Source organism: Sinohyriopsis cumingii, chromosome 7 (assembly GCF_028554795.1).
Source record: "Sinohyriopsis cumingii isolate HCF-2022 chromosome 7, ASM2855479v2, whole genome shotgun sequence".
Lineage (NCBI taxonomy): Eukaryota > Metazoa > Mollusca > Bivalvia > Unionida > Unionidae > Sinohyriopsis > Sinohyriopsis cumingii.
This window is the reverse complement of record NC_142967.1, coordinates 34,816,740-34,844,470: the sequence shown is the minus strand read 5'-3', so window position 1 is coordinate 34,844,470 and position 27,731 is coordinate 34,816,740. Positions and strand designations below refer to the sequence as shown.

The 27,731-nt window shown below is 33.5% G+C and overlaps 1 protein-coding gene across 2 annotated transcripts in view; it reads right to left on the bottom strand.

The window, feature by feature from the left end:
- Window positions 1–6,394: 6,394 nt before the first annotated feature.
- Window positions 6,395–27,731, bottom strand: part of LOC149795009 (carbonic anhydrase 14-like) — a 60,843-nt gene continuing 39,506 nt past the window's right edge. Inside the window, exons 4-9 of one of the 2 annotated variants that reach the window (XR_016422233.1) lie at window positions 20,955–21,100; window positions 18,683–18,778; window positions 16,382–16,448; window positions 15,009–15,172; window positions 9,407–13,513; window positions 6,395–9,365 (exon numbers count right to left, since the gene is read on the bottom strand). Coding sequence is in view for 1 of the 2 variants with exons in the window: in XM_089964668.1 (XP_089820794.1) it covers window positions 12,863–13,513; window positions 15,009–15,172; window positions 16,382–16,448; window positions 18,683–18,778; window positions 20,955–21,100 (1,124 nt within the window). In the remaining variant the exon portion in view is untranslated. Of the gene's footprint in view, window positions 13,514–15,008; window positions 15,173–16,381; window positions 16,449–18,682; window positions 18,779–20,954; window positions 21,101–27,731 lie in introns of both variants that reach the window. The other variant, XM_089964668.1, reaches the window with a different exon arrangement.

Sequence of the window (27,731 nt, the reverse complement as noted above, 5' to 3'; positions counted from 1 at the left end):
GTCTATTTATATGCCATTAGGAACAAGAAAGTAGGTTACTGTGAACCAATGCATTGTGTTACAATTTTAACCTCTTCTACAACCATTTTTGTTTGCAGGTTGTAGATAAAAATATACTGTTATTATGACTCTATGGTCTTAAATTAAGTAAAAGAAAAGTGCAAAAAGCATCACTGTTGTAAAATTCAACAAATAATTCATTTCCCTAAAATATAAAGTGAAAATTTTAAAAGAACTTAATGTATTGCAAATTAAATCTGAAATAGCCCAAAAGGTTCTGTCACCAGTCCTTAAATGAATCAAGCTCTAATTATGTTCCAGTGGTGTTCAAAATAAGATAGAGTGTTGAAGGTTTTAATGTGCCTGTAGTCTTGAATTTACTATAGTGTACCAGTGGCCTGAAGTGTGTTTATGTGCTAAAAGTCTTCCAATTAATCACAGTAATATAATCCAGGATGTTCTTTACTGAATTCACTTTAATTCCAAACTAATGTTTCTGTCCAAGAATATTTTTGAGCACTTTGTAATTCCAGAGAATAATAATTTGAATAAATAATTCCTAGCAAATCAAAAATAGAACACAACAATACAGATGATTCTGCTTCTGCTGTTATCACAAGAATGAATAATTTGTCATGTAAACAAGGTTATATAAAAACAAAGATAAAAATATAGAGCCAGGATTTAGGTCCAAAGTTTGTTTCTAGATAACTCTAAGTTATAAACAGATAAAATCTGTTGATAAAATTATTAGAAAAAAATGGGGTAAACATCAGGTAGCCATGGTTATTCTGTGGGGGAATTTCAGTGTCCCAGAGTCTAAGATAAACATGTTTACATTAATAATAAACTGAATGCTTAATTCACAATCATAGGAAGAATATTAGCTATGTATTCTGTTGTCTCCAAAACAAATGTTACTGGTCATGTACAACATGAACTTGAATTTGGACAAGGTCAAATCCAAAATACAATTATACGTAACATAATCATGGGACAAAAACTAACAAATACAATTAAATATGCATAACATCTGTGAATTGTTTTTATTGGTGGGGTAAAGCAATATTTTGTGGATTTTGATATTTCACATTATCAATTTCAAGACCTAATGAACAGTATTGGATTCATAAAGACAACTGGATGTTTTTGCAAATTCCAGTACTAATGAAAATGGCAACAAATAAAAAGGAAAATTGATTGAGCCTTGGCAGCATTTAATGTTAATGTTTTGTGAGAATGTTTTGCAACCAGATACATGTATAAGGAATTCATATAAATTGCATGGACACAGATGAGATAATTGCATGGACACAGATAAGAAAATTGCATGGACACTGATGAGATAATTGTATGGACACATATAAGATAATTGTAAGGACATGGATGAGATTGTTTGGACACAGATGAGATAAATTCATGGACACAGATAAGATAATTATACACAGATGAGATAATTGCACAGGCACAAATGAGACACCAGGTTTTACAGAACATTTGCTTTCTAAATAAGTAAGACATTACAACTGAATAGATTTCAGTTTTTAAGCACAAGACCAATTTGGAAAAGGACAGTGTGATGCAATAAAAGCAATCAGTATAGATTCCTCCATGAAAATGTATAGATTAAAAAGACACGAAGATATTGTAATGCTATGATATAGTACCTCAGGATTACTTTTAAACCCTTTGATCATGAGACTTGGGAGACTAATTGCTTATTTGTTCATAATGCATCTTTGTATGAAGTCATATATTATTTCCTATGAATATTGCTGGCACTTCCTGGAATAATAAATCACATTTCTTCTTCCACACAAACACACTCAAACAAATGATAAATGAGCAATTAATGTAGATGATTCCTAGTTCTGGTTTCATCAACCTTCAGACCGGATGATAAATAGACCATGTTTAACCTTTGCTCTGCCATATCTTGTTTGTATGGGCTATTTTTATAATCACTGGTCCAGCTGGGCACTTGCCAACATCACATTTTACCGAAAAGAAGTCAAAGGTACCAAGAATGTCTGTGGGTTTATTTTCTGATGATTCTTGTCCTTTCCACAAATTTGATGCCACCCCACCCACCCACCCATCCATACTGCTCAAAAATAAAATTAGTCATTGGAATCGATAATTTGTGGCACCAAAAAGAATGAAGAAATGCTCTTGATTGTGGTTCAAATGTTAATTCTTAATTCTTCATTCAGGGAGCAATATACATATATACAACTTTGGATCAGTGAATTTAGTATTCGGGTAATTTTTCCCTATAGATGTCAAGAAATCTGGTCACACAGAAGGATAAATAGCTTAAATTTGACTGCATATACCAGTACTGATGTGCAAGTTAGGTCCATTTGCAAACAACATAGACCCTGATCTGCCATTGCACAATGTACCAGCAGATTGGCGTTTATGTTGCTAATGTTCTATTAATTACGCTTAACAAACTGCAAAAGACCCAGATCTACTGACACATTATGCAATGGCTGATTTATGTCTGCAGTTTGCAGTCTGATATGACTAAATATCAGTGTATACAGTAGCTGTCTCGTTTTATTCTTATGCAAATAATACACTAATTATCAACCGATTGTTTTTATGAATAAGAATCATGTTAGAATAAATAAAGTCTGTAAGATCAATAAAAGCCTCTTTGTTTAATTCATGGTTACTTTAGCAGATATAAAATTTAGTGATGCTGTCCAAAATGAGTGGCCTTAAATTTGCAGATAGAGGGAGGTTTCTATCTTACCACAGATAATCAGATAAAAATAATTCAGTCCATAATAACACAATCCCTATAAAAGCATTTACAATATCACTGATATCAATATATTTTAATTATTAAATTTATGAATAAGATTCAAGGATGAAATATGCATTTTGGATATGGTTCATAATTATTGTTATTGTAATTTTGCCATGCATGTGGCCTACACAATTGGATTAAACAATGGAGGTTAGCTTATTTAGCTCTACTTGGCCTAGACCAGTAGAGCTGATGGCCAGTCATCTGTTAATGCAGTCTGTCCATCTGTCAGCACAGGTTATCATGACCCTTAAACTACCAGATATTTATTTAATTGGTCCAAAATGAAAATGATGCCGAGTTGATGTCTAATATGGCCACCACAACAGCCATATTGAAAATCTTGTTAATCATTGCTCCTCCTGAATGTATGGTCATATCAACATCAAGTTTTCACCAAAAGACTACTGATGATATCTGGTTGGCACTATATAAAAAAGGTGTCACCAGCACATTCAATATGGCCACTACAGCAGCCATCTTGAACAGTTTTTATCACTACTTTGCCTGAATGAATGAACATGTCAGCATGGGGTTTCACTGAAAGACTTTTTATGATGTCTAGATGGACGTAAATTACAATGGTGCCAATTTGACCTCCAATATGGCAACTGCAATGGCCATCTTGAAACTTTTATCATCACTATTTATTCTACATATCTGGGCATACTGACATTGTTCTTTCACAAAAAGACATCTTATGATATCTAGTTGATTCTACATTGAATTGGTGTGAATCCAATATCCAATATTGCCACTTTGGCAGCCATCTTAAAATAATGTTTGAATAATGGGGTCATCTTGCACATAATTGGTTGAATAATGGGGTGATCATGCATATAATTGGCTGAATAATGGGGTAATCTTGCACATAATTGGCTGAATAATGGGGTGAACTTGCACATAATTGGTAGAATAATGGGGTTATCTTGCACATAATTGGTTGAATAATGGGGTGATCTTGCATATAATTGGCTGAATAATGGGGTGATCTTGCACATAATTGGTTGAATAATGGGGGTGATCTTGCACATAATTGGTTAAATAATGGGGTGATCTTGCACATAATTGGTTGAATAATGAGGTGATCTTGTATATAATTGATTTAATAATAGGGTTATCTTGCATATGATTGGTTGAGCTTCTTACCGCTTGAGAGACTGTAATTCTGACCCGATTTTAATAAAACTTGGTAAACAGGATAATGTCATAACCTGTGCACATTTTTGTGGTAATCTTGTATCAGATTGGATAAGTTTTTCACTGCTCTAGAGAACTGAATTATTTTGATACATTTAATTAAACTTGGTAAATCATGATCTTGATTGAGTGTGATCATTAATGAGATTCATGCATATTTTAGTAAGATGGTAAACTGCTAAGTTATGTAAGCCAGATGAGTGGTATCAGGCTCACTTGTTTTTCTTGTTGTTTTTTTTTTATTTTTAGTAAATTAGTTTACATACAAACCAAGAAAGTGTTGCATGCTACTACAATGTTAAATTAGGTCACTATTTGATAGACATGCACATTAATCAAAAACATCAATATACAATTACTCACCCCTACAGTGATGGAAATTCAATACATACTGTATATCAAATAGTAAAATTGATTTTGTGTCAGACCCTATCAAACTACATATAAATCTAATATTGATCTGTGTTACATTTTTCAAACATGACTTTGTAGGCTGTCAAAAAATGAGAATTTTGTTTTATATTATTTTAGGTCAATATTGAATTATTGCTGCAGTGTGTACAGATAGAATCATGAATTAAAAGAGGCCCAGAATCTCAAAGTTCCACATTTTTGACCATTTTCTAGACAACGCTTTAAAGCTTTTGATTCTACCCAAGACTGCTGTGGAATATGATTCCATATTGTTTGAAGTCATTCTAGCCCAGACTGCTACAGTATTTAAGATTCCACAAGGTTTGAGTCCACTCTACTCCAGACTGATGTAGCATATAAGATTCCACATTATTTGAGACCATTCTACTTTTGCCTGCTATAGTATATAAGAGTCCACAATATCTGAGGCCATTCCATCCCAGACTGCTGTGGTACATAACATTCCACATTGTTTGAGGCCAAACCATGTCACTGGCACAGAAACAGATTTATTAAAAAAATCCATCAATATAAAATGTTTAATTACCCATTTTCTGAAGAAGAAAAAAGTGGATCACATAATTCTCCATAGAAAAAACTAAAACAAATGCAAACACTTAGATAAATTATACAGAAGTGGTACATATTGATCAACTGCATAACACTTTATATCTTGTAGAAGAATTGTGTGTGCCAATTTGTCTCCATACAAAGAAACTTACAGTATTGTGTATTAAACTCTCTCACTACAGTCTTAGTATGACACTTCTGTTCACAGGACAGTGATGGTTCCTTTTAAAACTTTATACAGATTTCACTGGTGTGTCAAGGACACTTGTATAAGGACACAGTCAAATTTGTTATTGAAAATTTTATACGAATTTAATCTGTGTCTCTGGGACACTTGTCCAGAAAAAATGCAGTCAGCAATCCTTATTTGAAATTTTATAAAGATCTCATCTTTGTATTATGGACACTTGACAATAAAGAACACAGTGATGGAGCCATTTTTAAAACTTACTATGGATTTCATCTGTGTGTCAAAGACATTTGTCCATAAAGGAAACAGTCATGAACCACCCATATATAAAGGATGACTTTTGATAGATTACACCATGATAGATCTCTTTGTTTCACTTTATACAAATACACTGTATTTTCAGCTTCGTGTCAAGGACACTTGTCCATAAAGAGGGCACAGCCAGGAATCTTCTTTTTTCACCTGAATAAAATAGATGTTATAATGGGTTATTTATATACATAGCAAGTCATGAAATACAGCTAAGTGAAATCAGTTGAATGGTAATTTCAAAAACAAACTTCACACTATAATGTACTCCACTTCATATCAAGGGCTTTTGTATACCATGACATCTTATAATGAGGGACCACAAAGAATATTTCCTACCAAGGTACCATTTACACCCTCTATAGTAAGAGACAGTCAGGAACCATTTTTTTCTAATGTACTTTATAGTGAAGGACAAAAATTTACTATTTTATTCCAATGTACTTTATAGTGAGGGACAACAATAAACTATTTTATTCCAATGTACTGTATAGTGAGGGACCAATATGAACTATTTTACTCCAAGGCTGCTTACAGTGAGGGACAGTCAGGAACAATTTTATTCCAATGTACCTTATAGTAAGGGACTACCATGAGCTATTTTTTGCTAAGGTTGCTTGCAGTGAGGGGCAGTCAGGAACTTTTTTTATTCCAATGTACTGTATAATGAGGGACCAATATGAACTATTTTATTCCAATGTACTGTATAATAAGGGACCAATATGAACTATTTTACTCCAAGGCTGCTTATAGTGAGGGACAGTCAGGAACTACCATGAGCTATTTTTTTCTAATGTTGCTTGTAGTGAGGGGCAGTCAGGAACTTTTTTATTCTAATGTACCTTGTAATTAATTTAGAAGTATGATGAGGAGAAAAGAAAGACAATCCGAAGTAATTTGAATCACTTTATTGGTTCCTTTATTTTTGTCTGTTTCTTTAATACTTGGAATTCAAGACAAAAATAAAATATCTGCTTAAATACTTACAGCAAGAAATTATCATACACTAATTAAAAACAAAAAAGACTTGGCAAGTTTTGTTTGACAAAATGACTTTGTTGTGATTTCATGACAGGTTAAAATGCTTTCAAATCAAGATCATAAGTCTAACACATGTGAAAGCATTGTAAGAAGATGAATAACACAAGTATACTTTTTTTTAAGGCATTTTGTCTTGATGTATTGTGAAAAATTACATTTTTATCAGTTGTAAAATTTGTTAAAAAAAATTCTCCACACATTATTTTATTCATTGGATTTTTAAAATGTAATTTGTAGCAACCTTAAATAAAATACTGCTGTTACAATGTACTGATAATTTAAAACAATAAACCTTTGGTTACCAACATTCATTGTGTCTGATCGCAAACAAAATAGACCCTGATCTGCCATTACATAATGTACCAACAGATCAGGGTTTATGTTTATTCAACTGAATATGCCTAAAAAACAACAAATATACATGTCTGTGAAGAAATATTTGTACTTTTGTCCTACTTCACAATGTAATACAATGGAATATTTCTTTAGCAGTTGCATAGGAGGGTCAGTGGGCAAGGGGGATTATGTAATTCAGGTTGCATAGGAGGGTCAGTGGGCAAGGGGGATTATGTAATTCAGGTTGCATAGGAGGGTCAGTGGGCAAGGGGGATTATGTAATTCAGGTTGCATAGGAGGGTCAGTGGGCAAGGGGGATTATGTAATTCAGGTTGCATAGGAGGGTCAGTGGGCAAGGGGGATTATGTAATTCAGGTTGCAAAGGAGGGTCAGTGGGCAAGGCGGATTATGTAATTCAGGTTGCATTGGAGGGTCAGTGGGCAAGGGGGATTATGTAATTCAGGTTGCATTGGAGGGTCAGTGGGCAAGGGGGATTATGTAATTCAGGTTGCATTGGAGGGTCAGTGGGCAAGGGGGATTATGTAATTCAGGTTGCATAGGAGGGTCAGTGGGCAAGGGGGATTATGTAATTCAGGTTGCATAGGAGGGTCAGTGGGCAAGGGGGATTATGTAATTCAGGTTGCATAGGAGGGTCAGTGGGCAAGGGGCATTATATAATTCAGGTTTTAATTCTCATCTTGAATATTATAAACATACAAGCATTTCTGATTTTACTATAAAATATCTATTAGATTTCCATTAATGTAAAAACGAATAAAATTAAATATACTGAGAAAAACTGCAACAAATTATGTACATGAATGCATTTAACAAAGTTATCATCTTCAGAAAAAAAGCACACTTTGTTTTGTGGAGCATGTCATTGATTGGCCCTTAATATGGGTCACTAGTTTACTGGCCAGTATAAAATAATGTCAAATAACAACAAAAAAATTTCAAATGGCATCAAAACCTTTCAAAACTTTGAATCCCCATGGCAATACCCTTTAGTACATCTATATTTCAGTTGTTTTCTTCAAGAAAGTTGCTACAATGACATCCTTAAGTGATAATATGTTTGCATAAAAATAAGTGACAGATACAGCCAGGGTGTTCCAGAGATATATTATATTTGTATAAACATAAGTGACAGACATAAACAAGGTATTCTAGTGACACAATATGTTTGCATAAATATAACTGACAGATATCAACAAGGTGTTCTAGTGACACAATGTCTGTATAAATATAACTGACAGATATCGACAAGGTGTTTCAATGCAAGGCATAAGCTGATATCTTTTTTTTTCAAGGAAAGATCTCAAAAAGAACTTAATAGTGTCTCTCTCTTCAAAGTAGTGTTGTTAAAACTTCATACGTGCAATGTATAATTAGATATACAAATAAATGTACAAATATTTAATAAAAAAATATTTTCTCATTCTGGGATATTCCTCTGTAAATAGAACCTTTTTATATTTTATATCTAATATTTCCTTTTACAATAAAAATGGGAATGCATTATCAGCAGCAGCTGATAATGACAATGGTAATGTCAATGATAATGATGACAATTATTAATATTGTTGTTTTTCATGTTTGGGGGTGGTGGTGGTGGTATTCTTATTTGATGAAAGTTAAGTTTACTCATTAGAATTCAAATTACAAAAATTTCATAAAAGTACAAGAGATTAATAAGTGAGCTTATCAAAGAGGTCAAAGGTTGCACTTTAGAAAATCATTCATAAAGGGGGATTTCTCACAGACTTTGATGACATGTATCCTAATGAAGTTTTTAATGCTAAGCAGAGTTTTATAGAGACTAACTATATTTGCATACCATTACAGTTTTTAAAATGTTAAGAAAATGTGTGTGAGATTTGAATTTTTAATGTAAAACAATATAAAAAATATATAAGTCAAGAAATAAAGAAATGCTTGAAGAATTTGCCATTGAAAGGATGGTATGGTGAAATAATTTTGTCAAAGTCAACCATTTTAAATGAATATTTGATATTGTGAGATAATTATTAATGGTATTTTTTAAAGCAAAGGTAAGATGTCTGATATGAAAACTTCAATTTGCATAGCATTCCAAATGTTTGTTTTTACTATTGTTTTTATTGTTTTGAAATCCTTTCCTATAAGTAATAGCACATTCTTAACTTTCAAAAAAATAATCTTCATGAAAAATTATTCTTACGGTAATGACAAGATGTTAATGAAAACTTGAATACATACATCTTGTTCTAATTCTGATTTGACCTTACACTGATGATGACTAGACCTTACACACTGATGATGATCAGACCTTACATTGATGATGATTAGACCTTACTCTGGTGATGATTAGACCTTACACTGATGATGATTAGACTTTACTCTGGTGATGATTAGACCTTACACTGATAATGATAAGACCTTACTCTGATAATGATTAGACCTTACTCTGATAATGATTAGACCTTACTCTGGTGATGATTAGACCTTACACTAATGATTAGACCTTACACTGATAATGATTAGACCTTACTCTGGTGATGATTAGACCTTACACTGATATGATTAGGCCAGACACTGACCTTTCATTGATTATATGCCTTATACTAATTCTGATTTGACCATGCACTGATTCTGATTAAAGTTTACGTCAACATGGTCATGCAAGCACATTTACTCATCTTGAATTAAACATGAATTGTTGTTGTAAAATTTAATACAAATAAAGTTTAACCAAGGTTTGTTCAGTGCTAATTGCTGAATGCTTTGTACCTTAAATGCCATTAAAAAACTTCCAACAAAAAATTATGAATCACTATGTACTTTTGCAACAGTGGCCATGTACTAAGCAGGGTCAAGAAATGAGGATATGAATTCTGTTTCAGTTTGTGCAGCTTTCATTGTGACACCATAGCATGACAGTCAGGTTTGTACTGGATCAAACCTTTAGGCCAACCTTTTCACATACTTTGATTTTCTTGAAGCATGTATGTAATGGCCTTCCATGGAATATGGATGTAGGAGAATCAAAATAAAGCGAATAGTTGTTATTTCAATGTATGTGTATTCAAATAGTAAAACATTACACCAATTACTGAGATATTTGGTACTGAATGCGTACACGACTCATAGGACTTGTACTTTGGACCTTGCACTGAGTTTGATTAAAATTCTTTGTAAATATTGTTATATCAGAAAAATTCAAATGGATTGTAATTTGTTTTTAAAAAGGAATTAAAATCAAATTAAAATAAAATTGATGGCATCAAAAATCAACTTTATTCTGAATATTAATAAAATACTGACTTTTAATTACATACAAATTAAAAAAAAGCACTTGGTTTTTTAAAATTACATTAGGATAGGATTTGATTTAATATACATTATATGGACTAATTTTTATTGTATCATATGCTAATCAAATGATAATCAACTGATGAAAGCAATTGTTACAGTTGATCATACTTGTACCGGTTCAAACAACTACAGACTTTCATTTAAATAGGATATGTTAAAGGGGTAATAGTTGCAATTATTTGATACTTTATAATGGGATATATTCACAAGGAGGGTTCACTATAGTTGTGATTAATCCGCCTTCAAGAAAATAAAACAAGAAAAATTTGCTAAAAGGCTAAATATGACTTTTATCTTGTGGAATCATGCTCATGGTCCAGATATCCACAACATCATGAGTTTCTGTATATAAAATGTTGGCCCCATTAAAATACTGAGTTACACCTTTACAACAAAATATAGAATTCTTAATTTTGATTTTATTGAAATAAAATCATCACAGTTATATCTTGCCATATAAATTGACAGAATCTTCCATTCATTTTCATGTTATGTGTAATAAATTTTTAAAATCATTTGTTTACATATGCTATATACATGTTTACAAAATTTGATACAGAGTAAAAGAATCGCATCAAATAAGATCACATGAAAATTGTTCGCAAAGTATTTGTTAATCAAATCTGATGTCAATCTAATATATGACAGACTCTTCAATTCTGAAAATCCATGTGACTCTTTCATCTGATAAAAAATTTTAAAAAGTATTTACCTGTAGAGGTAATGAACATCAATGAAACCATGGCAGTTTATTAACTTACATGTTTTTAAATTAAATTTTATCAATTATTTTGAAGGTATATGCTAAATTGGGATCAAATTTATTAGTTCAAAATTTTAGCTCACCTTTGTAGAACAAAAGGATGAAAAACATTGTAATACATAGAGATTGATGGTCTGTGAATATATATAAATATATCAAACGTCCGTAACTTGTTAATCCATATATTACCTACAATTAGAATTGATAATAACAGTATCAGGTTTAAAAAGACCACAGATTATTTTCTCCCAACAAAATACCATGAATCCACTACTAAACCACACAAAACAAATACCAACTCCCTCCCCTCTTGATATACCCTGAATCTCGGCCAGTTCACACACACACATGCCAAAAATACCAACAGTATTTTAAACACCACCCCCAAAAACTTTGATCAATGACTGATTAAGAATCAAAACACGTCTTCTATTTGTCGTGATTTGATGATGCTAATGATGTTGTTGTTGTAGGGTTTAACGCACATTTTTCAGCACAAGATAGGCTATACATGGCGGCCAGTATTAAAGGTGGAGGAAGAACCCGGGAAATCCCAGGAAAGAACCACCATCCCTCGAGAAGCTACTGGCAAGCTTTCTCACATACCCATATTGGCTGAATCCGAGACTCGAACCTACACAGACAGAGGTGAGATGGCAGTGATCCGTAACGGAGAGTGCTTTAGACCACTCGGCCACTCGGGGCCCCAAATGATGCTAATGAAACTTCTAAAATATAGTAACATTAATATATATGTATATACATGAGAACATACTCCTTTCCTTTGCACTTTCGCCCATTTCATTCTTCTACACTTTATATCTACACATTTTTTTTGGCCATAAAAATTAGACTGTTCTTGTGTACAATAAAATGGATACGTGGAAATCTGACTTAGTGGATACACAAATGCATTTATAACATATCGACTTTCTTCATTTATAAATTCATATAACTTGTGAACTCATGACCAAAAGGTATGGGTTTGAATCCTACATTAAGATAGGCCAAAGTCAGCTGCCACAGTGTGTCCTATGGTAAGGCACTTTGTAACAGATGCCTTGGGTAAGGCACTTTGTAACAGTTGCCTTGGGTAAAGCACTTTGTAACAGTTGCCTCGGGCAAGGCACTTTGCAACATGAATAACTTGTAAGACCATCTAGTTAAACAAGCCAAACCAAATACTGAACCTATACATAAAGTTAACCTGCCACAAAGGACATTTTTGATTCTTGAGTGTTCTCTCAAGACAAATTTCATGATTATCTCTCTGATTTTATTGTTAAAGAAAACACCATTCTGCATTTGTGTAGCTGCTGTTTGACACTGCAATATGAAACCCAAAGGGTCATACTTTAGGTACTTTTTCATACAAGAATTCTGTTTAAATACAGTACATCATACTATGTTAGCATAATGAAATATCATTTTGTTCATAATGTCAGACATCAGTGCAACGAATATACACGCATGCATGTCCATCCACACACAGGATCATTGTCAATGTTACAGTTATTTACTTAGTTCAAGTTTTACTTATTTAAGAAAGTATGGTCCGATTGTATGCTTCCCCCCACCCCACTACCACCAGCAGCTTCTAAACAAAAAAAAAATGCTGTGTATAAACAGCTTAAAATAAACTAACAATGGCTTACTTATTGAATCTGTACAAAATGTCATTTAATAATTGGCAGCAAAATTATGTACAACTCGTTTAAATTGTAAACAAATGTTTTGTACACTTCTTGACATCAATTTCCATGATTTTTTTTAAAACTGAAAATGATTCATGTATACTTTTAAACTCCCAAAGCAAAGAAATTTGCATACTGAATTGTTTTTTTGTAGAATTCATAAAAAATATTTATATTAATGCAAATAAAGTTATAATAATACATAGTAAATGTGTAATTGTGGAGAAAAATCTTTGCGCACCACTGGATTGGTTATTCTGACGGCCTGTCCAATAGTTTGAAGAAGGGGATGGATGGTCAAGAGCGCTGAGGTACTTAAAACTGCGGTAAACAATACGTCCATTTAGAGGTTGAACTGGGCGGTAATTGTTCACAAGAATTTCTTGAATTTCTGCTGATTCCTTGTCCAAATTAACGGATATATCAGCAGCAACCTTGTGTCCACCTGTGATATATTTTTGAGTCTCATCCCCATCTTCAGCGGGCTCTGGCATGGAGTCCTTATGCCCATTATGGTGGCTGCCTTGATGGTCATGTCCACCATTGGAAGTATCAGTTATTTTCTCATTCAACTCATCTTCCAGAGTGAATGAGCTGGACATTTTCCCCAGTGTTGCTTTTGTTTCCATTCCATGTTCATCACTGGACATATCTTTACTGGCATTCAGCAAGAGTTCAGTTTCAAACTTGGCTTTCTCGATAGGGTTGTCCTGAATTCCAAGCTCCACAAAAACAGCTTCCTCTCCCTCCTCTTTAAGGGATCGTTTCTTATGTTTGCCATGCTGCTGCTTTGGCTGCAAGACCTTTCTGAAATGATGTAGCTGGAAAAGAGACAGGATTATATACAAGTTTATGAGCTATAATTCACCTCAGTATTATTTAAAAATAGTTGTTGTTGTGGGGTTTAATGCCATTTTTAAGCACACGATAGGCTATGCATGCCGGCCAGTAAAAATGGTGGAGGAAGAACCCGGGAAAACCATGGAAAGAACCACCGACCCACGAGAAACTACTGGCAAGCTTTCTCACATACCCACATTGGCCAAATCCTAGACTCAAACCCACACAGACAGAGGTGAGATGGCAGTGATCTGTAAAAGAGCGCTTTAGACCACTCAGCCACTCGGGGCCCCTTTAAAAATAGTATCATCATATCTGAATACACTAATAATTGTTTAACTCTCAAAGAACAAATTTTGATCTATCACTGTTTAAACACATTTTCAAACATGTCTACACAAATCTGGTGCATAAAAATGGTGGAAAATGATGGTTTGTATGGCTCTACAACTGACAATGTCATGATATTACTTTCATGTGACAGTTTGTATGGCTCTACAATTGACAATGTCATAATATTACATATGACAGTTTGTGTGGCTTTACATGACAATATCATATTACACGTTTGTGTGGCTCTACACAATAATATCATGATACTGAGTGACCTTTATTGACTGGTTCCACTGTACTAGTGTTTCTTATCTTGAATGTCCTTGATAGGCAGGTTTCATTATACACATTTTGTATTCCTTGAGTGTCCTTTATAGAGAGGCTCCACTGTTTCAATGTATGTGATCTCTGATTGTCCCATATAGACTAATTAACTGTATGAATCATTTGTCATCCACTTAGTGCCCCTTATAGACTGTACTAAGGTTTTTGTGTTCTCTTGATTGACCTTTATAGACAAGTTCCACTGTACTTATGTTTGAGATCCCTTAAGTGACATTTATAGGCTGGTTCTAGTATACCAACGTTTGTGATAACTTGATTGCCCTTTATAGACTGGTTTGGCTGGAGTGGTTCCATTTTAACAATGCTTGTTTCTATAGAAGTGTTTTCAACTAACCAAGCATGTATGTATGTACCTACATCCATCTATCCATCCATCCATAGAGGTCAGTGTGACCAAAAAATTCCTTAGAGCTTGCCACATATATCCACAGGTTATGAATAATGATGATTTTGCTAATGATACTGTCCCTCAGAAACCTTTTTTTTTAGTTCGAGTTAGTATTAATGACTTATGAACATGAAAATTCTTTCATTGACTGAACAGGATACACAGACTTTAGGGCACGGGTCTGACGAGTAATTTTTAAAGTCATGCACTATGATGAAAAAGAAGCAGTTAGAACCAGGTTAATGGACCAGATCTGGCCTGCAAACTTTAAGTTTTATTAGAATGCAATCAAGAGATGCAAAGGATTAATTACAGTTTTATAATCTTCTATAGGATTAATTATGGTTTAATAATCTTCTAAAAGATAATGAAAATTGCTGATATTTCTGAGTGAAAAAAATTGGACTAACCTGTCTATGTGAGATAGTTTGATGACGAGCAAAAACTGTCCAGATCACACTTTCAAAACAAGCCGGTGTTGTCAGGGAACCATTGTACCGATAGAACATGTGTCCGTCTGCTGGTAAATAGCGCTGTAGACCTATTGCAGGAATCTCCACACGTTTTTTCAGATCTAGTGTCAAAAAGCAGAAATTTTTTTAGATTTGAGGATTCTGGATTTATTTTAATAGTCACCTAATACTCTCTACATTATTTTAATATAGTCGCCTAATTCTTTTAATAATCACCTAATAGTCTCTACATTATTTTAATAGTCACCCAATACTCTCTACATTCTTTTAATAATCACCTAATACTCTCTACATTCTTTAAATAATCTCCTAATAATCTATACATTCTTTTAATAATCTCCTAATAATCTATACATTTTTAATAATCACATAATACTCTCTACATTTTAGTAGGCCAGCAAATGAGGAAAAAACAGTATTATTAAAATTTCTGAAGACATTTTCAGATTCAAAAATAAAGTTGTACATTATACATTTATTGGCCTGTTTAAGTGGGCAGATTTGTAGAATTGTTCACCCAAGGCAAGCCATATTCTATATGGGTGAAGCCTGAGTGGATCATGACTTGCTGAGGGTGAATAAATGTTCATATTGTGCCCAAGTAAGTGCAACAAATTATTTATTAAACTAAATCAATTTAAGAGAGGGAAGCATGAACATGAGGGAGACATGTTATGTTTCCCAACATATGACATTCTGTGTGCCAATAATTGACACTTTTATCAGGAATAATATAAATGACTGAGGCACCTGCATTATTGTGTCTATAGCAATAATACAAGTGATTTAGGCACCTGCAGTGTTGTGTCTATATGGATAATAGGATTGAGACACCTGCAGTGTTGTGTCTATAGCAATAATATAAACGACTGAGACACCTGCAGTGTTGTGTCTATAAGGATAATAAAACTGATTGAGACACCTGCAGTGTTGTGTCTATAGGGATAACAGAAGTTATTGAGACACCTGTGGTGTTGTGTCTGTAAGGATAGTAGAAGTGATTGAGACACCTGCAGTGTTGAGTCTATAGGGATAACAGAAGTGATTGAGACACCTGTAGTGTTGTGTCTATAAGGATAGTATATGTGACTGAGACACCTGCAGTGTTGCGTCTATAGGGATTGAGACACCTGCAGTATTATGTCCACTTACTGGTATAAATTTTGTTGTTACTTTATTGGAAAATAATCTTGTGTCCTCTTGCTGTGCCATACTTTCTTGTTACTTTATTTTAAGGTAATCTTTACACCCACTTCCCTGGGCACACTTTCTTGTGACTCTACTGAATGGTAATTTTTGTGTTTACTTACCAGGATTCTTAACCCTGTGTAAGACTCTGATCAGAGGTTCCAAATCAGGATTGTCCTCATGTGCAACCTGTCAATTATAAGAAAATTTTAATCAGTAATATTCTTTCTTTAAATATAATGAAAATAACATGAACCAGAAATATGCTCACAGAACATCAATACTATTCCATTGTCTTGGAAACTGACCTAATGCAAGCATTTAAGTTTAACAAATTAGAGTAACATCCTTGCCCTACGAATGTCATAGTGTCATGGTGGACATACAACCAAAAAATAATTACCTAATCTTAGAAATGCTAACCAAAAAGAACCCTGGGTATCAATGCTGTAAATTGTTTTAACTAGACTGCCAAAATTCTGGTGCAGAGTTAGACTTTAAGTATATCAATGATATTGAAGTTTATTTGCTGCAGTCATTAAGTCCTCAAACTAGACTGCCCGGGTTCTGGTGCAGAGTTAGACTAAGTATATCAATGATATTGAAGTTTATTTGCTGCAGTCATTAAGTCCTCAAACTAGACTGCCCGGGTTCTGGTGCAGAGTTAGACTAAGTATATCAATGATATTGAAGCTTATTTGCTGCAGTCATTAAGTCCTCAAACTAGACTGCCCGGGTTCTGGTGCAGAGTTAGACTTTAATTATGTCAATGATATTGAAGTTTATTTGCTGCAGTCATTAAGTCCTCAAACTAGACTGCCCGGGTTCTGGTGCAGAGTTAGACTAAGTATATCAATGATATTGAAGCTTATTTGCTGCAGTCATTAAGTCCTCAAACTAGACTGCCCGGGTTCTGGTGCAGAGTTAGACTTTAAGTATGTCAATGATATTGAAGTTTATTTGCTGCAGTCATTAAGTCCTCAAACTAGACTGCCCGGGTTCTGGTGCAGAGTTAGACTTTAAGTATGTCAATGATATTGAAGTTTATTTGCTGCAGTCATTAAGTCCTCAAACTAGACTGCCCGGGTTCTGGTGCAGAGTTAGACTTTAAGTATATCAATGATATTGAAGTTTATTTGCTGCAGTCATTAAGTCCTCAAACTAGACTGCCCGGGTTCTGGTGCAGAGTTAGACTTTAAGTATGTCAATGATATTGAAGTTTATTTGCTGCAGTCATTAAGTCCTCAAACTAGACTGCCCGGGTTCTGGTGCAGAGTTAGACTTTAAGTATATCAATGATATTGAAGTTTATTTGCTGCAGTCATTAAGTCCTCAAACTAGACTGCCCGGGTTCTGGTGCAGAGTTAGACTTTAAGTATGTCAATGATATTGAAGTTTATTTGCTGCAGTCATTAAGTCCTCAAACTAGACTGCCCGGGTTCTGGTGCAGAGTTAGACTTTAAGTATGTCAATGATATTGAAGTTTATTTGCTGCAGTCATTAAGTCCTCAAACTAAATTGCCTGGGTTCTGGTGCAGAGTTAAACTTTAAGTATGTGAACAATATTAAGTTTATTTGCTGCAGTCATTAAGTCCTCAAACTAGACTGCCCGGGTTCTGGTGCAGAGTTAGACTTTAATTATGTCAATGATATTGAAGTTTATTTGCTGCAGTCATTAAGTCCTCAAACTAGACTGCCCGGGTTCTGGTGCAGAGTTAGACTTTAAGTATGTCAATGATATTGAAGTTTATTTGCTGCAGTCATTAAGTCCTCAAACTAGACTGCCCGGGTTCTGGTGGAGAGGTAGACTTTAAGTATGTCAATGATATTGAAGTTTATTTGCTTCAGTCATTAAGCTTAGGTTTTCTTCTGTATATTTATACCATGTGTTTAACTTTTGTCCATGACAATAATTTTAATGACCATTTGTAAAGAACAAATGACAAAGCAAAGTTTTGTTTATGATTGTAAATTACATTTTAGAAATAATGACGATTTTGTCAGCAACATGTTTACTTGGATTCGAATTCAGGACATTAATGTTTCCCTTGGGAAAAAAATAGTCTACCTGATGTTTGTCAGGTTGATTCACTAAAATTTAAGTAAATAGACCAAATATTATTTCCAGCTTCTGGTATTTTCCATTAAGATGATGTGTTTTTTCTTCTTCAGAAAAGGTTATTTTGAGATAGATCAAGTGGGGAGGTAGGTGTGTGTGTGTGTGTATATATATATATATATATATATATATATATATCCCTTGAATGCTAGAGAAACCGGGTATGTGTGAAGACTGATAGTTTTATCTTGTGATATGTTATGGTGGTAACAACATTTTTACATAGTCTTATTGCACCAACATGTTACAGTGGTAATAACTGACTGACATTATTTTTAAAAAATTGTGTTTACATGTAGCATACCTTGAACATTATACCAAGAACAGCCAGTCCCTGTGGTTGTATAGCTGCCTCTCCCAGGCTTTGATACAGCTCAGAGTTATAACTCACAATATGCATCTGAAATTGAATTTATTAAATCAGAATTAGAAAAAAGTACAAATTATTATCATAAATTATCTGTTCCCTAATAATTGGAAATGTAGTATCATCAACTCATCTTTATAAGAACTGAATTTCATATTTTACAGGATTCATTAAGTGCTGAACCTTTGAAATTAATTACACACTTTTTGTATGAACTGCAACATTGGCTTTGCTTTGGCAGTTCCTGTAGTGTGTAATCCATTTTCAAGCTTAATTTGAATTCTTAATTGAACAGGTTTAAGTTGTGGTGTAAGGAGAATGGCCTGACACACACACATGTAAAGGGCTTAAAATATGTTATCATGTAACTAAATGAAGTTATACCATTTAAATAGTCTTTTTATTAATACTTAATCTGTGATATTATTATGTAGTCTTTAATAATTTTTCTTAGTCATTATTATTCCTGTCTTTTTTATTTTATTATTAATCTCTATTATTATTACTTAGTCTATCATAATTACTTGGTCTCTATTATAGTTATTTCTTAGCCTTATTATTACTTTTTATTAGTATCACTTGTTCTATTATTACTAAATCTTTATTATTTATTACTAAGTCTCTATTACTAGTATACTTAGTCTCACCTTGAAAAGTTAACTTGAAGATGTATAACAAGAGAAATAAACGATAAGAAATTGGTGATTTCAGTGTATCAGGAGTTGGCTCCCTTGGATGGTCAAATGCAGTGCTTTCTATTAACAATTAATAATTACCCACTACATTTATTTCAAGCATCAAATATTTCCTGTTGATGAACTAAACATACTGATCTGTGGCTATAAACAGTGGTTAAACAATATGGGAGAAGATAAGGTAAAAGTAGAGCGTTCCCTGGTTATAATGTGATAGTATGACATACTTGTATTTCATTTTGTCAAATAATTAAAATAAATAAGTAATTAAACTAAATAAGTAATTAAACTAAATAAGAATACATAATACTAAGCTTCTTTTTTTTTTTGAACCCATAAAGTCATTCATTTGATTGACAGATTCAAGCACAATGGTTTACTCTGCATTTATGGATCCATCATGGGACCATTTTATATCCAGACAATGGTTTGTTTTGGGTCTATAGTTTGACTATGTCTGCATATTACATTTTTTAATTTATTTAACCTTAAAAAATTTATTTTAAAGCATCACCAATTTATCAACAAAACAAGGGTTTCACATAATTCAGTGTCTTACTTAGGCTTTATGCTGTTATGCACCTCTCTAGTATACAGTGTTTCACATAGACGTTGTGATGTGATGTACTCCTACAGACTATAGGGTCATAACTGGGTTTTATGCTGTATGCACCTCTGTAGTATAGTGTTTCACATGGACATTGTGATGTGATGTACTTCATACAGACTATAGGGTCATAACTGGGTTTTATGCTGTATGCACCTCTGTAATATAGTGTTTCACATGGACATTGTGATGTGATGTACTTCCTACAGACTATAGGGTCACAACTGGGTTTTATGCTGTTATGTATCCCCCACAGAATACAGGGTCACACATGGACATTGTGATGTGATGTACTCCTACAGACTATAGGGTCACAACTGGGTTTTATGCTGTTATGTATCCCCCACAGAATACAGGGTCACACCTGGACTTTATGCTGTGCTGTACCCCCACAGCATAGAGGGTCTTACTGGGACTGTGATGTACCCCCTACAGTATAGAGGGTTTTACCTGGACTTAATTTTGTAAGGTACCCCCACAGTATAGATGGTCTTACCTAGACTTTATGTTGTGATGTACCCCCATAGCGGAGAGGGTCTTTCCTGGATTGCATCACCACAGTATTGAGGGTCTAACCTAGACTTTAGGCTGTGATGTACCCCCCACACACACACAGTATAGAGGGTCTTACCTAGAATTTATTTTGTGAGGTATCCCCACAGTAAACAGGGTCTTACCTGGACTTTGTGTTGTGATGTATTGGTACAAAATATAGGGCCCACATGGGCATTATACTGTGATGTACCCTCACATTATATCTGTCTAGTAAAAGAACTTTCACACAGGATCTCAATGTCAACGACTGTAGCACTGTCACCACTGTATAAGTGTTACCTATATCTTACCATTTTCAAATGCAGGCCAGACAATATGTAAATACTGATATTTGTCAAAAGTAAGGGTTTACCTCAAGTGGCACGGCATGTCCATTAATTTTATGTTCAGAGCCATGATTATTGGCATGACCCCAGTGGAAGTGATACTGGACTGTGGTGTACATGTGTGGCAGGCCACCATTTGCCACATAAAATGAACCTTCAGTGTCCACCTGCACTGTAAATAAATTAAAGGTACGTTATAGTACATCTTCACCTTGCTTTATAATGATATAAACTTCTACACATATATGTAGGTCATGAAATGTACTCCTACACAGGCATGTAGGTCATCAAATATACTCCTACACAGGCATGTAGGTCATGAAATATACTCCTACACAGGCATGTAGGTCATGAAATATACTCCTATACAGACATACAGGTCATGAAATATACTCCTAAACAGACATGTAGGTCATGAAATATACTCCTATACAGACATGTAGGTCATCAAATATACTCCTACACAGACAAACAGGTCATGAAATGTACTCCTATACAGACATGTAGGTCAGGAAATATACTTCTACACAGATATGCAGGTCATGAAATATAGTCATACACAGACATACAGGTAATGATAAATACTCTTACACAGACATCTGGTATTACTTATGATTTGATGATTCTTTTTGTTGTGTTTTTCAAGTTATTTTGTAATAATATACATTACAACCTGATGATTTCAGAAACCATATTTAATGCCCACCCACCCCAACACCATTTTTGCGAAAATTGGCAATTATTTACTATTTGTTAAGGATATCTTTGACTTATAATAAAGACTGGATTTTCTTGACCTTAAAATTAACTGGCCACCTATGTTGTACAAACATGGGATATTATTACAGTCATAAACAGAATGCATTTGTTATGTGTGCATACCATAAAAATGTTTAATTAGACTTAAAAATCCATTTTTTAAATGAAAAAAATTATTTGGCAGTCTCTGTAAACAATGGTCAGTTTCTGTGTGTCAAAAAAGGATATAACGTACATTTATCCCTTCTATTCAACCTAGCCATTCAAGTGTTTATTTTCCCCAAGTAAATGTGTGATATATCTTATGATCGTGCTTTTGTACAGCAAAATATGGTGCACTGTGATGCATATGGATGTAAACAACAGAGTGATGATGGGACAAAAGTGTTCTTTCTTTTTCTGAAAGACCCTGTTTACTAGAAGAAAAAGAAGTGGATTGAAGCTGTGGGATTGAATAGGGTGAGGGATGGGAAAGTTGTATCATTTATGCTGGATTATAGTCATTTGGGCTGAAAGACAATTTGGCCCAAAACAATTCGGCTCAAAATGGGACAAAATTAAGACAATTCGACCCTTACTTAACAACAGTTGGAACAAGTTCTTTTTCTTCAAACAACAAGTAGATACTATGTACAATAGGTTTTAGGAATAGGTTTTAGGAAAAAACTAAATTTAAACAAACCAAAGCATCTTGATATTCTTTAAATGAAAATAAAGAATCATACTTCGCAATGTACATACATATATATATATATATATATATATATATATATATATATATATATATATATATATATATATATATATATACACACACACACACACACACATATGAATGAGAGAAATGCAAACTGACATATCATGCTTGTTCTGATTAAAATATTTATGCTAAAAAAATATATGCGTCTGTACAACGACATTCTCAATTTAAGTCTTCAGGTCAAATTATCAATATTGATTTATAAAACAATAATACTTAACAGATAATATTCTATAGAATACATCTACATTTTTCCAAGGGTAGCATACATGAGATATTATAAATATATTTATATTTTAGGCTTCAGGTTGTAACACTGCTGCATATAGTACACACTCGATTACACATGAAAGAGAGAGAATAATGTTGATCATTTTGTCTGTGTTTAGTTGCTGCAATATGAAGCTCTTACCAGTTAATTTTATTGTTTGTTTTTATTTTTCAAGTTGTCTTCATGTGTGCACGTGTAAATTGAAAGCTTGTCATTACTAGTTAGTATTGTCAATCATATCTGCTCCATTATTCCATACAAATAAGAAAGAAAATAATTTTGTGTTAAATTTGTGCTCCCCCAGCATGGTACAATAAAATTGATAAACAAACACTTATTTGAAGATAAAATGAAAGAAACTAACCTTCCATTGTTATCATTTATTCCTTCTTTTTTTATCATGCAAAATTTAGTAAAGAAAAAAATATATCCAATAATACCATATACGTAGCGGATACCGGCTTGCATATGCATCTTTACTGTAGTGTGTATCGCTTATGTCACATAACAAAATCGCAAAAGATATGAAAATATCCCCTGATTGCTTGAAGGCACCTGCAATTCACACATGATAAGTTACAAGGTGCAAACAGACTGTATTGTATCCAGGTTAACTATACAACAGTATCTGGCAAATAAAAAAAATCATTTTAAAATATATTCACTGTGAGTGTAAATGATAATCTTTTCACTAGCATGGGTCATAAAAGTATTATTAAAGTAAGTTATTGTTGTGTATACTATTTGCCTTGCAAACACCAATTATGATTACATATGGCAAACAAATACAAGCCCGGGTGATGAACAAACACAACTGGCAGTGTGCAATAAACTCCTTGCTTAAACTTACCAACAGGATATCAAATACAAATGTTATTTTATTACAAAGCAAACCAACCCTGGAAACTAACTTTAGTATCTTTTAAGTGTGCAGATTTGTTCTTATGATGTTGGCCGACATAAGGAAGCCAAGTTTGATTCCTTGGAATTCTTCTAAGTGTGCCAATTTCTTTTTTTTTTTTATAATGTTGGCTGAAATAGGGAAGCCAGCTTTGATTTTTTTTTACCTGTATTAATGGGAATTTTCAAAATAAATTGAAACAATGGAACAGTTTTTGAAAGCGACACAATCTAGTGCATCATGCACGCATATCAATATAAGGCTAAACAGTAAATAAGTTTTCAGTAGTTTCATCTAACTGTTCCCTATCCATAGTTTATAGTGTTTTACTCTTCAACAACAAGAAGCATGTGCTTGTCTTGTGGGGATAAATTATGTCATTTCCAGTTGGTGCCCTCTATAGGTGGGAAATTGTAGCTAAGGGATAGTAACACCATTGTATACTTCTATTTCGAGTGATTATATTTTCTTCTTTTCACTTGATATTTTTTTTGGTTCTTTTTGTGCAAGTATAACTACTTTTAATCATGTAAGGTAAATCTGATGTAAATATATATATATATATTTAATATAGGAATATGGCAATTGTGCATATTCACTACTGTAATGGAAACATTGTTTATTGCTTCATGTTCAGTTGGTATGACACCACATAACCATCTTTTGAAGCAGAAATATGTTTATCTGGTATTACATGACATATCATTCTTTGCAGTGGAAATATGTTCATCTGGTATTACATGACATGTCTTTCTTTGAAGTGGAAATGTGTTTTTTTGGTATTACATGATATATCATTCTTTGAAGTGGAAAAATGTTCATCTGGTATTACATGACATACCATCCTTTGAAGTGGATGTAGTTCCTTTAATTTAAAATAAAACAACCTCTAGGCTTGTCTATTAAATAAAAGTTTTTTATATACTATTTTAATACCACAATGAAAGAGTAATTCCAGTGCAACTATGTGAAGAAGTACATGCACTGCCTGGATATTTAATTAGCTGTTTTCAAGTAAGAAATTAAAGTTTGGACCTTGTGAGCTAGAAACTTAATTTGTCACATGTCTTTGTGTATAATTCATTAGTGGAAAACATTATGTAGTGTATAATTGACCAAAGGACATTTGTCTCTTTAGTGGGAAACTGTCTTCGAGTCTTTGTTATATATAATTTACTAGTGAGAGACTTGTCTGTGTTGTGCATAATTTAATAATAGGAGACTTATCTGTTGGGAATAATTTACTAATAGGAGTCTTGTCTATGTTGTGTGTAATTTACTAGTAAGAGACTTGTATCTGTTTTGCATTATTTTATAGTAATGGGACTTGTTTCTGTGGTGTATAATTTACCAGTAGAAGACTTGTCTGTTGTGTGTAATCTACTAGTTAGAGACTTGTATCTGTTTTGCATATTTTTTATAGTCTGTTTTGCATATTTTTTATAGTAATGGGACTTGTCTCTGGTATATAATTTACCAGTAGAAGACTTGTGATTGGGATTTTTTGTGTAGCTTTTAACAATTTTTCAGCCATATCACTAGATGTCTGCAATGTGGCAGTTTATAGTGATGTCTAGCACTGGGGCATCATGCACAGACATGTAGCATGATATCCAACCCAGTTATCCTGACACCAGGCCTAACACTAACCTCTTAATGCTGATCACCAAATGAGGCAGCTGTTAGTACCATTTTTGTAAGTCTTTGGTATGACTCGGATGGGGATCGAACCCACGACCTCCTGCATCCAAGGTGGATGCTCTAACTACTACCATGCTCTACTAGCATAATTTTATAGTAATGGGACTTGTCTCTGTGGTGTATAATTTGTCTGTTGTATGTAATTCACTAGTAGGAGACTTGTCTCTGTTGTGTATAATTTTATAGTGTGAGATTTGTCTGTTGTGTATAATTTACCAGTCGAAGATTTGTCTATTGTGTGTAATCTACTGTAACAGACCTGTATCTGTTTTGCATAATTTTACAGTAATAGGACTTGTCTCTGTGGTGTATAATTGACTAGTAGAAGACTTGTCTGTTGTAATTCACTAGTAGGAGACTTGTCCCTGTTGAGACTTGCCTTTGTTGTGTATAATTTACTAGCAGGAGACTAGTCTCTGTTCTGCATAATTCGCTAGCAGGAGACTTTGTGATATACAATTTACTAGTAGAAGACTTGACTTTTATGCATAATTTACTAATGGAAGACTTGTGTCTGTTGTGTATAATTTACTAGTGTGAAACTTGTCTGTTATGCCTAATTTACTAGTGGGAGACTTGTCTGTTATGCCTTTTTTACTAGTGGGAGACTTGTCTGTTATGCCTAATTTACTAGTGGGAGACCAAATTTTGTAATGCTTTATGCAGTGACATTTTCTCAAAAGTGTTATTTAACGGAACACTTTGATGTTATCATTGACCTGAATTAATTCCACAAATTCTTTTACTATCAAAGTAAGAAAAACTTTGTGACATGAAGATGCACCTATAACTATATACTACACACTTTTAAAGTTCATTTTTCAGATATTCTATATACAGGTCAGATGAGAAGTGCACGACTCGGCTTTTGATCAAATTTCAGCGCTTGTTCTGGGGCAAGAATACTAGGGAGTACTATTACTGTAACAGTACTCTGACATACTTACCAACCAAAATGTTGTCATCCTACACTCTGTTTGTATTACGTTATCATCATGCGATTAACATCCTTCGATTTCTAAGCTTCAGGTACTTTTCAGGTGACACAGATTTCAGTAATTTTAGAGACTTCTTGATAATTCAAGGTAGATAAATGCAATCGGATCAACTCTTTGTCCCTGAATGACTTGCTCAATTTCAGTGTTACATTCATACCAATAATCGTATATTTAACGCTGTAAAACAGATTTTGTGTCAGATAACAAAAAAAGATATGACATCTTGATGGAATCAAGAGATACCAGCGTCTGTAATTAAATACATTCAACTTTTGGAGAATTAGGCAAACAATAGATTCAGTAAGAAAAGGGGTTTTCATATTCCTCTCAAGTAATACCACTGATGGGACTGGATCGGCAGTCTAAATGGGAAGTTTTTCCTCTTTTCAGGGGAAAGGTATGCCATATATTTCATTAAATAAATTGAAATCAGTTAAGTTTTGGTGGTAGTGGAATGGTTTCATTTCAGTGCCAGTTTGGTCTGAGAGGTTTTCTTTGTTTTTAAATTTGAAAAAACAATTATGCAGCAAAACACACTCTGTATATTAAACATCAGTCACTCAAGATTTTATGGAAAGTATTCTCTTGCTTGTGACTGCAAAAAGCGTAAACAAAAATATGGGCCTGATGCTCTTGAATCTGTACATGTATTTCCACCTAATTCTCTCAAGAAATATTTTCTTTCATTTTTCCTGAGTAAAATGTAATTATTTATTTCACTCTGATTATGTAAGATTTAATAATAAGCGAGGAATAGTTAAATAAATAATGTAACCTGATAAAATTAAGAAAAGTATTTTAACATCTGATAACTTGAATTTTATAAATTTCAAATGTATTAATTGTATTTTAACTATTTTAACAATAAAAACTTTAGCTGAATGGTACTGAGGTAAGCTTGGCATTATATGTTTGGTGGGGGGGGTGCATGGCTTAAGGTTAATGTCCTTAAATATAACCTTTGTCAATGACTGGTCACTGTCAGGTGTCAGACTAGGGAGGTTAGAAATTGCCAGGTGAAGAGTTCTTTGGTGACTGTGTCATGTGCCTGTTTTATCAGCTAAAGGTAGTCATTACTATTCTGGTATACCTATAGACAGGTATCTGCCAACTTAACACATTTCAACTTGCAGGAATTTTGCATTAATGTGATTTCATATGAATTGTTTTAATTTTTTTAGTTTAGAGTAAAATTAATGAAACTTTTCATCTAAACAAATATGGATTCATAAACATCTAAAATGAATAGAATTAAAGCTAACTGAATTACTTGTTTTTTTTAAAAAAATTAAGACAATGAAACCAAAACTTTTGAATTACATGACCACTCTTGGGAACATAATTTCATGCAATTCTGGGGTTAGCTGTATATATGGGGCAGGAGTCCAGACTTAAGTAGTATTAGTAATAAAC